Consider the following 14871-nt stretch of genomic DNA (forward strand, 5'->3'; position numbering starts at 1 on the left):
AATAGGAAAAAATTGATGAGCAAATTATTTTGGAGCAGGAATTTCAGATGTTGAGAGAAGCTGAATGTTAATGTAACAAAACAAAGATTTTCGTTACTGTGTCAGTTCAAAATCGATCATGCCCACTTGATTAGTACCTATATCCGCTGTACGATGATACACAGTGGTATGAAATGCACCAGGATCAGGAACAGATTTTCATTCCAATATTACTTAATTTGGATTTACAAGTGAAGTCATTCAGCTATTGACAGGGGACATTCATGAAGATGGATTCAAATTTTTGGTGTTTTTTATATGTGTTACCCATATTTACCCTTCGGCTCTACACAAGATCTCATCACTGCTTATTTAGTGACTATGAAATCAGTCTGAGGTACAGTTACAAATATAAAGAGTGTAAAATGGCAGGATTTGAGATCAATGTGAATATGTTTTGCTATTTTTTAACCATTTTTATATATATTTAACCAGATGCTCCGCAGGGCGTAGCTTTATACGACCGCAGAGGTTGAACCCTGAACGGTTGGGGCAAGTATGGACACAACATTCAAGCTGGATTCAGCTCTAAATTTGGATTGTGATTAAATAGTTGACACAGCATAGGTTTCTGACACAGAATGAATGTGTTCTAATGAACTTAAAATTTTTGTTTTCTCTTAGAGCAATTCACTATGCTGTTGAATATTAATCCTCTCAAAAAAATGTTTGAAAAAATTTTCTTTTTATTTATGAAATTTCAAATGAGAAAAATTTAACCCAATTTTTTAATCACATCCCCCTTTCCCTTATTCCAAAACTAATCTCAATTAAAATATTCTAATGGAGTTTGCAACAATAACTACTCATTTAAATACATCATAAAATATTAAGATGTAAAAAAAAACTGCTTGTTATCACTGAATGGTAAAGATTATTTAAATTTATCAGTTGGTAGTAAAAAGTGAATATACATTGTACATTGTATATAACAAAGATTTAAGTTGATTCTGGACAAAGAAAGATAACTCCAATTAAAAAAAATTCTTGCAATAAGATATTTCTTGCTTACTATTCTGGACAAAGAAAGATAACTCTAATTAAAAAAAAAATTTGCTATTTCACAATATTGTGAAATTAGATATTTCTTGCCATTGCACAATACTGTGCAATTGAAAAGACTTGCTATTGCACAATACTTAATATAATAATTTTAGATCCTGATTTGGACCAACTTGAAAACCGGGCCCATAATCAAAAATCTAAGCACATGTTTAGATTCAGCATATCAAAGAGGCCGAAGAATTTAATTTTTGTTAAAATCAAACTTAGTTTCATTTTGGACCCTTTGGACCTTAATGTAGGCCAATTTGAAAACGGGACCAAAAATGAAGAATCTACATACACAGTTAGATTTGGCTTATCAAAGAACCCCATTTATTCATTTTTTTTATGAAATCAAATAAAGTTTAATTTTGGACCCAGATTTGGACCAACTTGAAAACTGGGCCAATAATCAAGAATCTAAGTACATTTTTAGATTCAACATATCAAAGAACCCAACCGATTCATTTTTTGTCAAAATCAAACAAAGTTTAATTTTGGACCCTTTGGACCTTAATGCAGACCAATTTGAAAACATGACCAAAAGTTAAGAATCTACATACACAGTTAGATTCGGCATATCAAAGAACCCCAATTATTCAATCTTGATGAAATCAAACAAAGTTTAATTTTGGACCCTTTGGGCCCCTTTTTCCTAAACTGTTGGGACCAAAACTCCCAAAATCAATACCAACCTTCCTTTTATGGTCATAAACCTTGTGTTTAAATTTCATAGATTTCTATTTACTTATACTAACTTTATGGTGCGAAAACCAAGAAAAATGCTTATTTGGGTCCCTTTTTGGCCCCTCATTCCTAAACTGTTGGGACCTAAACTCCCAAAATCAATACCAATCTTCCTTTTGTGATCATAAACATTGTGTTTAAATTTCATTGATTTCTATTTACTTAAACTAAAGTTATTGTGCGAAAACCAAGAATAATGCTTATTTGGGCCCTTTTTTGGCCCCCAATTCCTAAACTGTTGAAACCAAAACTCCCGAAATCAATCCCAACCTTTCTTTTGTGGTCATAAACCTTGTGTCAAAATTTCATAGATTTCTATTAACTTAAACTTAAGTTATAGTGCGAAAACCAAGAAAATGCTTATTTGGGCCCTTTTTGGCCCCTAATTCCTAAACTGTTGGGACCAAAACTCCAAAAATCAATACCAACCTTCCTTTTATGGTCATAAACCTTGTGTTAAAATTTCATAGATTTCTATTCACTTTTACTAAAGTTAGAGTGCGAAAACTAAAAGTATTTGGACGACGACGACGAGGCCAACGACGCCAACGACGCCAACGTGATAGCAATATACGACGAAATTTTTTTCAAAATTTGCGTCGTATAAAAACGTTTTTACTGTATTTATTTTTGCTTCTTTAACCTTGAACAATACAGATGAAACGTGGATGGGTTCAAAGAGAAAAAGAAAGATTTTTTTTTTTCCCTGATTCATTTTGAATTTGGATTGAATGAAGGCAGGTATTTAATAATATCTGTTTAAGGAGGAGTTATGACAAGTGCCAGTATTTTACCCCTGAAAATGCAAAAATACATCAACTTTTGAAGTTATGATTATTTTATTGTTAAATGAACATGTTTATACTATCTAGACACTTTAACCAGAGCAGGCAATTGTGACGTCACAAAAATGTTGAAATTGACATAAACGAGCTGAAATGACAATTTCACACATGAAATAAATGAAATAGAGTAACAGCCTTTATACCCAAACCGATATTTTACATACATTAACACATGTGTTAACTTCATCTTGTAGCAAAATATCTGTTTGGATAGATAGGTGATGCTCATATAGAAATATTAATGTCATGATTTTAAAATGAGGCTATTTTGACAGTCTATGCAGTTTTGAAGCCCTAATGCAAATATGTAAGACAAAATTCAAAAAATATACATAATGATGTTGAACAAATTAATTAATGACTTGTGAACATCTGAAGGAGGATATTTCATGATTTTTACTTTTATGTATTTTAGAATTGAGGGGGGAAATTATTGGCTTCATCATACTTTTTTCTTAAACTTATTTCAACAGGCTGATTTTGTGCTCAGAATTGTGTTAAGACATTATGGTATACAGAAGATTATGATAACCATTTAACTTTTTTTGGTGTTTCATGTCATTTGGCTACCATCTTGCTGATGTATACCCCTGGACTTCATCCACACGATGTTCAATATTTTATCCTCAACTGTATCTCAAATTATGATAAATACAAACTACAGATAAAAAATCTGTTTATTGGACTTAAAAACAAGTCACCTGGTAAAATTTGTCCATATGAGACAAACATTTTTTTGTTACTGCTTCTAAACATTAAGTAATAATTACAAGTATAGCCATTCTGTTTCCCTGTTTGTTGTTATGGCAACCAAAAATTATAAATACAGAAAAAAGTACCTTTACATATAAAAGTAGAAAATCAACAAAATACATTTATACATATTTAAATTTTACAGAAACATGTTTTTTTTCAAATTTCAAAATAAATATTTAATTTGTTATTTGATCAAACGACAGATTAAAATTGTCAGAGAAATCCATCATTAGAGACAATGCTTGATAAAGCAACTAACCAGAGATCAATAATTCAGCCTAACAGGAAACAATTACATTCTATTCCAAGATTTAAATTTACATTATACAGGTACATTTTCATTTATCCCATTATAGAGGACCGAGAAAATCTATATTTGTCAATTTTTCAAGTTTCCTTTTGAGAAATCTGAGTTATTATATCTTTATTTATTATGATAAATACAAACCACAGATAAAAAATCTGTTTATTGGACTTAAAAACAAGTCACCTGGTAAAATTTGTCCATATGAGACAAACATTTTTTTGTTACTGCTTCTAAACATTAAGTAATAATAACAAGTATAGCCATTCTGTTTCCCTGTTTGTTGTTATGTTAACCAAAAATTATAAATACAGTATATAAAGTCTACATCTGTCAGTACTTCTTGATTTGTGTATTTTACAAACCCGAACTGTGGAACTGTGGAAAATCCTCCTAATTGATTAAGAATGAGCTTGGAGCTCTAAATGGAACAGACTCCATTCATATATGTATAAAAACAAATCCTAAATTTTTATTTTTGTTTAAATGCCAATACATGACCTGCTTACATATCTATGAGTAGTCTTTAAATATAAAATGTTAAGATTTTAAATAAAATGGTACTTAAATACAAACAAAAAAGTTACCTTAAAATTGGAAAAAAAAAACATTGTATGTTTACAATAACACTGGAAATGATGTCATAAATAAAACAACAAAACACCTATAAGATATTAGAACATTTCCATAATTCAATATATTTTTCAATAAGTTGAAATAAATAAAGTTCAGGAGCCATTTTGTTGTAAGGTTTGTATTAAATGGAAATAAATAAAGTTCAGGAGCCATTGTCGTAAAGTTTGTATTTTAACTGTTGAATATCATTAAATCAACTTGTGAACATGATGTTAGAGAAATTTCTATTTAATATTTATTTCAGTAATTTCGTTTTGTAAAAAATTATAAATATTCATAAAGATCATTATTCTCTTTCACATGTAACACCTGTCTACTTTCAATTTTAAATTTGACAACAAACAACAATATGATTTGTTTAACAGTAGGGATCAGCATGTCATGATTTATCACAGTGATCTAACATCACAAAGAAACATATCAAATTTATGGTCATCAGCCTGGAACACAATATGTTTAAAATCCATAATGTACAACAGAGGAATATAATTGGCGTACTATATTCTACGAGGGTCTTTTGACTTTAATACCACATTTACAACACTAGTATCCCTTGAAAAATTCTGCAATGTTTCGGAAGAATTGCTGCCATCAATGGATTTAACCCTCCATATATTTGTCCGTTAGCGTTAAGGGTAGGTATAAAAGTTGGTACATTTGTGGCATACACATGAGGTATATGAAAGACAAGATTTCTTGTGATATCAGATCATTGTTGCACTGATTCGGGTTTTATATGGACCACGTTTCCTGGCATTACATAGTCCCCAATCATAAACTGGTTACTAACGGGGAAACTTCCTGCATTACTACCACTCATCACATTCTGGAAGACAAAACATAAATACGTTATTTCTTAGGACTAACTGTATACATGCAAAATGTCGTAAAATATTCTTTTGTTGGCCAAAAACACACAAGAATTAAATAATAACTCAAACTTCTCAATTTGTTATTTTAACACAGACTAACAATTACATAAATATGTTTGAACATAACAGTAACGATAAAATTATTGTATATAAAATCAATCATGTATCATGCGTATTAAAAAATACCATTTAATTTTAAATATATGGTATTAGCATTTACTTAATTAGTATATATACCCAATGTTAAACATGGGTTTGTAGAAAACAAGGAAATAATAACAGTTCCTTCTATACATGTAGGTTTTTATGTTTTTTCCCATTCAGGAACTAATTTGTCTACGATAGTTTAATGATTTTTTTTTAAATCATAAACATTAAAGCTGTCATTTGGTTACATCTTCTGACATCAGACTCGGACTTCTCTTGAACTGAATTTTAATGTGCGTATTGTTATGCTTTTACTTTTCTACACTGGTTAGAGGTATAGGGGGAGGGTTGAGATCTCACAAACATGTTTAACCCCGCCGCATTTTTGCGCCTGTCCCAAGTCAGGAGCCTCTGGCCTTTGTCAGTCTTGTATTATTTAAATTTTAGTTTCTTGTGTACAATTTGGAAATTAGTATGGCGTTCATTATCACTGAACTAGTATATATGTGTTTAGGGGCCAGCTGAAGGACGCCTCCGGGTGCGGGAATTTCTCGCTACATTGAAGACCTGTTGGTGACCTTCTGCTGTTGTATTTTTTTATTTTGGTCGGGTTGTTGTCTCTTTGACACATTCCCCATTTCCATTCTCAATTTTATATTTTAATCATGGTCCTACTATAAGGTTGTGTTTTTCTCAATGCTGTGTCATTCAGTAGCCTGAAGTTGTTTAATTCAGTATAAATTCATCCTCAGATTTTGGTTTCTGGTAGATAGTTGTCTCATTGATAATCATACCACATATATCCTAAATTTATATTTTGAATAATCAGCATGTCACACCATAGCTATCAAATGTTTAGAATTGTGGTAAATCATTGGATTTAGAGTGTAAGCATATTTTCATTATATTGCACTTGTTTTGTGCTGGCAATCTTAAGCATTGAGATAGAAATTATCACTAGTTTACAAGTTCATAGAATTTAATTCAAACTGTTTTTTGGCTATTGATATTGTGAAATTGCATCAACTTCTTGTGTACGCACATTAACGCTACTAACTGTAATATATATAGGGACACCAATTTTAATATATATCTAATGACTAAAGATACCAAGACAAAAGGTGCCAGGAGAAACACACTCAATTAGCAAAACTCCAAAGTGTGTGGTAGATATATCAAGCAACTTGGCAAGTCATTTCTATAGTTGTTTTTTTTTTAGATTATGGTAAAATTAAGTTATGTTTTCTAGTAGTTCTTTAAACTGTAAAACAAGATTTTTTATTAATGATACCACTACTTGAGGTACTTAAACAGGAAGTTGGATAGCTAAATTTTAAAATTTACCATACAGTATTAATATGAATGCATTGAGGCATTAGGGAAAATGGGATAGAAATTTCATTCAAGGCCATTTGACAAAAATTTGATGGGACAGATCAACAGACAAATGTTATACCCTATTGTCTTCCTTTGGAGTAGGGGTATAATAAGATGGAGACTGAAAGAATCATTGGTATATGACATTAATATAAAACAAAAATCCATTTTTTTAGTTTTACAGTTTTGCAAGTTTCAAATAAAACTGATTTTTATAATTAAGGGTTGCAAACATGAATTAAAAAATCTGGGATTTACAAAATCACTTAAACATGTTTTATTTATATTATCTTTCGATATGTTCAGTACTACTTGTATTGCTTAAAACTATTAGAATCAGAAAAGCTGAAACACAATAGAAGCAATCTAGCTTCAATGGTTCACACATGCAAGATCTATATATTTTAATAAGCATCATTTAATAAAACTATGTTAGTACTCAAATAAATTTGGCATGGTCAATCTTTCCATCTCATTTTTTGCTTTTCCATAAAAAATTCAGATTGGATACTTATACTTCAGGGAAAATAATATACCTTCAGACACATTGTATACTGTTGTTAGCAATCTATTTCCCCCAAGTATCAATATAAAATATAAATTTGACTTTTAGGAATTGAAAATAATGAAGGCTTGTATCTAATACCTATAGGTGAGCAGGAACTTATATTTTGTGGGTTAAGATTAATGTGAAAATTTCAATTCAAAATATGTGACCATGTCAAAATTAAATGAATCTTGCAACACTAACAAAAAAACATAAAAGTTCCAAAGTAAAAGTAATAAAAAAGTGCCAGAAAAAAACAACGTATTACATAAACACTGGGTTGACTACAAATGTTCTGACCTGTGATTGTGTTTGTGCGAAGTTAACTGGGCTGATTCCTCCGCCCACGGATGTTCTGTTTGCATGAGCACTAACCAAATTAATAACACTGGGGATGCTACCTGGATTTATTGGTGCTGAGATATTTGCTGTAATGGTAAACAGTAATTCTTTACTGCAATGCACCATGATAACCTAACAATATTCTTGACTGCAATGCACCATGATAACCTAACAATATTCTTGACTGCAATGCACCATGATAACCTAACAATATTCTTTAATGCAGCCAAAAATAACATTTACTATAAAATAACACCATTGTCAAGCTTTTGGTGTAAATTTCATTTAAAATAATTTAAAAAAAAAAGCATTTCATAACATTCAGATTTGTTTTTTTTTTTAATTTTGCTATCACAACAAACTTTCAATATTTGTCCATACACCTAGCATCAACCTTTTCTTGGGACTATACACTATTTTTTTTTACAAATTGCTCTATAAGGCAACAAATAAGAACAATTTATTCCATAACCTTTCATAAACCAACATTACATATACCTAGACACAGGTTTTCACTTTTTTCTTACAACAATAACATACATTTTATCCATTAAAGGGATAGAAAACCTATACTGTATCCTTACCTTGAATTATATATTAGAGTTAAAAATTGACTTTAGTAACTAAACTTACACACAGGTATGAGGTTTTGTTGTATAACTCCTTGTTGATTTAAAATTTGTACTGTTTGTTGGTCCTGCATACCATTCATTCCATTTAAAATTCCATTCATATAATTTGTCTGATCTATAATAAAGAAATAAAAATTTATCATATACATGTACATGTATCATGATTAAACATGCTAGACATGTATTCCAGGTTTATCATTCTGACGAAATATGCTAGATATCCATGTACATATGAAGAAATGAAGGTTTTTCAGTTCGAGAAGAAAATTAAAAGTGCTTTCTTTACATAGTTCATAAAACATTGAATACTTTTCTTTAATTCATTTAATGTCTTAATTGTGCAAAGTATCATTAACCTTGACAGCTTAGCTAAATATAATTGTTAAAAGACATGATGGTAGAACAGTACTTGCAAGAGATCTACACAATATTAAGGTATAGGTAATTGGTAAATAATATTTAAAGAAAAGTCCTGATTGGCAGCACATTTTTTTACTATTTTTGTGTGACAACAAAACAAATATAATTGTTGTGTATTTAACTTGGATTAATAATTAAGTAATTACTAAGCATTGTTGAATTCCAGTAATTGTCTGTGGGTGATGTGTTGTTTGTTCCTGGAGGAGGTGAAGGTTGCTGGCCTGTGTACCGGAAGAAAGGATTTTTAAGATCCAATGTATTTTGAGATTTAGATGAAGTTCCTGGAATATTCAATTCTATGTCTACATCATAACTTTGTCTGAAAAAGATAACAAATATTACATTCATAAATGCAGCTATTTTATGCCAATAGAATTTCAAGAAAACTGTAAGCCTCATTATTTTTAGCCCCACCCACACCATTTTCCAGGCCAAAAGTTTGGGATGTATATAGAAATTGAGTTGGTGCGGGGCAGGTTAATTTATAATGACATGAATCATACACCATCTCAAGCCTTCAAGAAAATAAAGAAATTTTTTACCTTAAATAATTTTAACATACATGTATTTACCAGTAAATCTTGGTGCTGTTTCTTCAAGTTTGGAAGGCACTTTCGAGTTTGCCTGAGTATTAGCTTTTCTCATTAGGACGTCAAATGCATTTTGTGCATTACTATTAGTCTGATTATTGTTTTTGTCATTTGAAGGTGGTGCATCCCTTATAATGTCAAATTTTACATGTATTGTTTTGTTATTAATAAAAGCTTTAATAACTTAAACTGTCAAATCAGAAAGTAGTAAATATACACTTTAATGCTACATTAGTTTTATGCACTAAATGTGCATATTTTGAATAGTGCTTGAAAGCAAAAGGATTGATAATCTAAATAAATACACTCAAATTGAGCACTTACAACTGATACGTGGCCTCCAGTGGACAAGTCAAACCATCCATGACATCCAGTTGGAAAAAAAAAAATATTACCTGCCTGCCTGGTCTGTTAACAAAGGGTAGACCCGGGGGAGGGGAAACAGAATTCTTTTAAATGTGGCCTAATAACTAATGAATTTATCTAAGTAAATTTAAATTGGAACGGTCTCTAATCTACATCACTATATAATAACTATTAATGAGTCTATATGGTGGATTTAAACATACACTAGTGACCATCTTGGTGAAATCGTCACACTATAAATACTTAGATACCCACCTTGTATTGCACCTAAGAACACATTTTCCCATTAACGTTTGTCCTTGTTTAACCAAGATAGGGTTTTGTAACAAACATCGTACTTGATACCAGTGAGTTAATGTCTCAGTGGGTGACGTTGACAGCCAAACTGCTTCTCTGTAAAATAATCAATACTGCTAAGTTTAAGTCTTTAGAAATTCTAAATCAAAATATTTTTCTTTAAACAGCAGATCTAAAATCTTATACAGAAAAGGTATTATATATGCAATTTTTTAAACAAATCTCAAAGACGTCAACATTTCAAAAAGAAACACATGAAACATTTAATGCTAAATATTAAATATAATTCATCCTCTGCACATGAGAAATTAAAAGTAATAAATAAGAAATAGACAAGCTCTTTAGTACATATAATTTTTCCATACTTTTAAACTTTTAAGAGAGTGCATCTATTCATTGGGAATAGGTACAATTTAAAAATGGTACATTTCGCTTTCTATGAGCAATGTGACAAAAGATGTTATACTTACGATGAGCCTAAAAATGCCACATCAAACCAGAAGGCTAAGCCATGTACCATGCCAGACTGTGTCATGGTAAATGTAAGAGGTATATCTATCACATGTAAGTCTTCTTCATTTGCTTGCTCGAAGTCTACTGTGTATTTATAGGACTTGGACATACAAATTCTGATGTCAAATGTATCCTGAAAGATATATAGGAGCCTGCAACTTTGATAATAAGCCAACTTATCTAATAATTTCATTTTGGAATTTGGGGTGGTTTTATTGCAACTTTGTGTGACATGTTCAAAGTCCCTAAGCATTTTTTCTGAAATGTATCAATTTGATCAATTTGTTTAAATACTTTCTTATCTTCATTGTTTCTACGCAAATTTTGTGTTAAAGTCAGAGCAAATTAAGTGTTGGTTAATAAGATCATAGCAAACTAGGTTATTATACATGACAATATTTCCTTTCGGTAAAATGAACAACCTGGAGTGAGAGATAATGACGTTTGGATCACAAAATAGTCAATTATTGTGACTGGTTTTCATTTATGTCCAGCGTTTATTAATTTCTGATTAAAACAATGTAAAGGTAGAATCAGTAAGCATTTCCTAGAGTATACATATATCATGAATTTCTTCTGACATGAGACTTTGCGGAGTATATTATGACTTACAACTATAGGTTGTTTAAAATATTCTTCCACTGCTGCACTCCTTAAACTTCCCAAGTCAATACCATGGAATGATTGCTGGCACCTGAAATATACAATTATCAGAACTTTAATTCCTACATTTCACAATGATTTAATATGTACAACCAGATGCTCCGCAGGGCGCAGCTTTATACGACCGCAGAGGTTGAACCCTAAACGGTTGGGAAAGTATGGACACAACATTCAAGCTGGATTCATCTCTAAATTTGGATTGTGATTAATTAGTTGACACAGCATAGGTTTCTGACACAGAATGAATGTGGTCTAATGAACTTAAAATTTTTGTTTTGCCTTTGAGCAATTCACTATGCTGTTGAATATTAATCCTCTCAAAAAAATGTTTGAAGAAATTTTCTTTTTATTTATGAAATTTCAAATGAGAACCAGATGCTCCGCAGGGCGTAGCTTTATACGACCGCAGAGGTTGAACCCTGAACAGTTGGGGCAAGTATGGACACAACATTCAAGCTGGATTCAGCTCTAAATTTGGATTGTGATTAAATAGTTGACACAGCATAGGTTTCTGACACAGAATGAATGTGTTCTAATGAACTTAAAATTTTTGTTTTCTCTTAGAGCAATTCACTATGCTGTTGAATATTAATCCTCTCAAAAAAATGTTTGAAGAAATTTTCTTTTTATTTATGAAATTTCAAATGAGAAAAATTGAACCCAATTTTTTAATCACATCCCCCTTTCCCTTATTCCAAAACTAATCTCAATTAAAATTTTCTAATGGAGTTTGCAACAATAACTACTCATTTAAATACATCATAAAATATTAAGATGTAAAAAAACTGCTTGTTATCACTGAATGGTAAAGATTATTTAAATTTATCAGTTGGTAGTAAAAAGTGAATATACATTGTATATTGTTTATAACAAAGATTTAAGTTGATTCTGGACAAAGAAAGATAACTCCAATTAAAAAAAATTCTTGCAATAAGATATTTCTTGCTTACTATTCTGGACAAAGAAAGATAACTCTAATTTAAAAAAAAATTTGCTATTTCACAATATTGTGAAATTAGATATTTCTTGCCATTGCACAATACTGTGCAATTGAAAAGACTTGCTATTGCACAATACATAATATAATAATTTTAGATCCTGATTTGGGCCAACTTGAAAACTTGGCCCATAATCAAAAATCTAAGTTCATGTTTAGATTCAGCATATCCGAATTTAATTTTTGTTAAAATCAAACTTAGTTTAATTATGGACCCTTTAGACCTTAATGTAGGCCAATTTGAAAACGGGACCAAAAATTAAGAATCTACATACACAGTTAGATTTGGCATATCAAAGAACCCCATTTATTCAATTTTTGATGAAATCAAATAAAGTTTAATTTTGGACCCAGATTTGGACCAACTTGAAAACTGGGCCAATAATCAAGAATCTAAGTACATTTTTAGATTCAACATATCAAAGAACCAAACCGATTCATTTTTTGTCAAAATCAAACTAAGTTTCATTTTGGACCCTTTGGACCTTAATGTAGACCAATTTGAAAACATGACCAAAAGCTAAGAATCTACATACACAGTTAGATTCGGTATATCAAAGAACCCCAATTATTCAATTTTGATGAAAGCAAACAAAAATTAATTATGGACCCTTTGGGCCCCTTTTTCCTAAACTGTTGGGACCAAAACTCCCAAAATCAATACCAACCTTCCTTTAATGGTCATAAACCTTGTGTTTAAATTTCATAGATTTCTATTAATGTTATGTTGCGAAAACCAAGAAAAATGCTTATTTGGGTCCCTTTTTGGCCCCTAATTCCTAAACTGTCGGGACCTAAACTCCCAAAATCAATACCAACCTTCCTTTTGTGGTCATAAACATTGTGTTTAAATTTCATTGATTTCTATTTACTTAAACTAAAGTTATTGTGCGAAAACCAAGAAAAATGCTTATTTGGGCCCTTTTTTGGCCCCTAATTCCTAAACTGTTGAAACCAAAACTCCCAAAATCAATCCCAACCTTTCTTTTGTGGTCATAAACCTTGTGTCAAAATTTCATAGATTTCTATTAACTTAAACTAAAGTTATATTCGAAAACCAAGAAAATGCTTATTTGGGCCCTTTTCGGCCCCTATTTCCTAAAATGTTGGGACCAAAACTCCCAAAATCATTACCAACCTTCCTTTTATGGTCATATACCTTGTGTTAAAATTTCATAGATTTCTTTTCACTTTTACTAAAGTTAGAGTGCGAAAACTAAAAGTATTCGGACGACGACGACGCAGACGACGACGCCAACGTGATAGCAATATACGACGAAAATTTTTTCAAAATTTGCGGTCGTATAAAAATTGAACCCATCCCCCCCCTCCCAATTTTTTTTTTCACACCCCCTATCCTTTATTCCAAAACTAATCTCAATTCAAATTTCTAATTGAGTTTGCAACAATAATCACTCATTTAAATACATCATAAAATATTAAAATGTTAAAAAGTGCTTGTTATCACTGAATGGTTAAGATTGTTTTAATTTATCAGTTGGTAGTTAAAGTGAATATACATTGTATATTGAATAAAACAATGATTTAAGTTTATTCAACTACCTATTCTGGACAAAGAAAGATAACTCCAATTGAAAATCTTGCTATTGCACAATATTGTGAAATTAGATATTTCTTGATATTGTCAAGGACTTAAAATAGAAGGATTGGAATCTCATATTTTTGGGAAAATATGTAGAGAATCGTTGGATTTGAACATATCTTCTATACATTTTTAAATTGCTGATATTTAATCTTATACCTTATTGATAACAGTCTGCACGGTTGGCCACTAGTCCGATGCCCCAGACTAGTAAATTTTCATTCGGACTAGTAATATTTTGCAAAATTTTGTTTAGCTTAATAAGAAAAATGTCAGAATATTGGTCTTCGGACTAGTAGTTGAAAAAGTTTTTGGTGCAGACTGTGATAACCATGAAAATTCTTCTGTACATGTAAAAAACATTAAGACTTCAGAAAAAATAAATTTTATCAAAATCAATCAAGAACTTTTTAAGTTTTTAGCTGAACAGTTGAACCAAGTTTTATTGTGTTTTTCACCCAAAATGTAGAATAATGCCCCAAAAATAATTACCCTCCTTTCTTAAATAATTCAAATTACATGAAGGACATGAACATTATCAACCAAATTAACTCTATCAATGTAGGAATCATTTAAGTTTAAGAAAATCTTTATTTCATTAAAATCCATCAACAACTTTTAAAGTTTTAAGGTGTACAGTGTGGTTTCTACAATGATTCTCTACATATTTTTTATTGCAACAAGGATTGTTAAGAAGTTACCTATCCCTCTATATACGTCCCTGATATTGTGCAATACTGAGCATTTGAAAATACTTGCTATTGCACAATACTGTGTACTCGAAAATTTCTTGCTATTGTGCAATACTATGCAATTGAATATCTCTTGCTATTGCACAATACTGTGCAATTGAAGATTTCTTGTTATTGCTGAGTACTGTGCAATTGAAAATTTCTTGCTATTGCACAATACTTAATATAATAATTTTAGATCCTGATTTGGACCAACTTGAAGACTCGGCCATTAATCAAAAATCTAAGTACATGTTTGGATTCAACATATCAAAGAACCCCAAGAATTCAATTTTTGTTACAGCTTTTACATTAATGCTAGCAAGACAAATCTTTGTTTGACTTGCCTGCTTTGCTTGTATCAATGTTTGCTCAAGCATGGCAATTAAGATAGGCGGAGCTT

The 14871-nt window shown here is 30.8% G+C and overlaps 1 protein-coding gene across 2 annotated transcripts in view; it reads right to left on the minus strand.

Annotated features, from left to right (window-relative positions):
• Positions 1 to 3334: 3334 nt before the first annotated feature.
• The window catches only part of LOC134713976 (histone-arginine methyltransferase CARM1-like), a 28985-nt gene continuing 17448 nt past the window's right edge, over positions 3335 to 14871 (minus strand). Inside the window, exons 8-14 of one of the 2 annotated variants that reach the window (XM_063575241.1) lie at positions 11087 to 11168; positions 10432 to 10607; positions 9920 to 10057; positions 8855 to 9027; positions 8290 to 8403; positions 7615 to 7742; positions 3335 to 5197 (exon numbers count right to left, since the gene is read on the minus strand). In XM_063575241.1, coding sequence (XP_063431311.1) covers positions 5081 to 5197; positions 7615 to 7742; positions 8290 to 8403; positions 8855 to 9027; positions 9920 to 10057; positions 10432 to 10607; positions 11087 to 11168 — 928 coding nt within the window. In that variant the 3' untranslated portion in view covers positions 3335 to 5080. The remainder of the gene's footprint in view (positions 5198 to 7614; positions 7743 to 8289; positions 8404 to 8854; positions 9028 to 9919; positions 10058 to 10431; positions 10608 to 11086; positions 11169 to 14871) is intronic. The other variant, XM_063575248.1, reaches the window with a different exon arrangement.

This window comes from Mytilus trossulus, chromosome 1 (assembly GCF_036588685.1).
Source record: "Mytilus trossulus isolate FHL-02 chromosome 1, PNRI_Mtr1.1.1.hap1, whole genome shotgun sequence".
In the NCBI taxonomy this organism is placed as follows: domain Eukaryota; kingdom Metazoa; phylum Mollusca; class Bivalvia; order Mytilida; family Mytilidae; genus Mytilus; species Mytilus trossulus.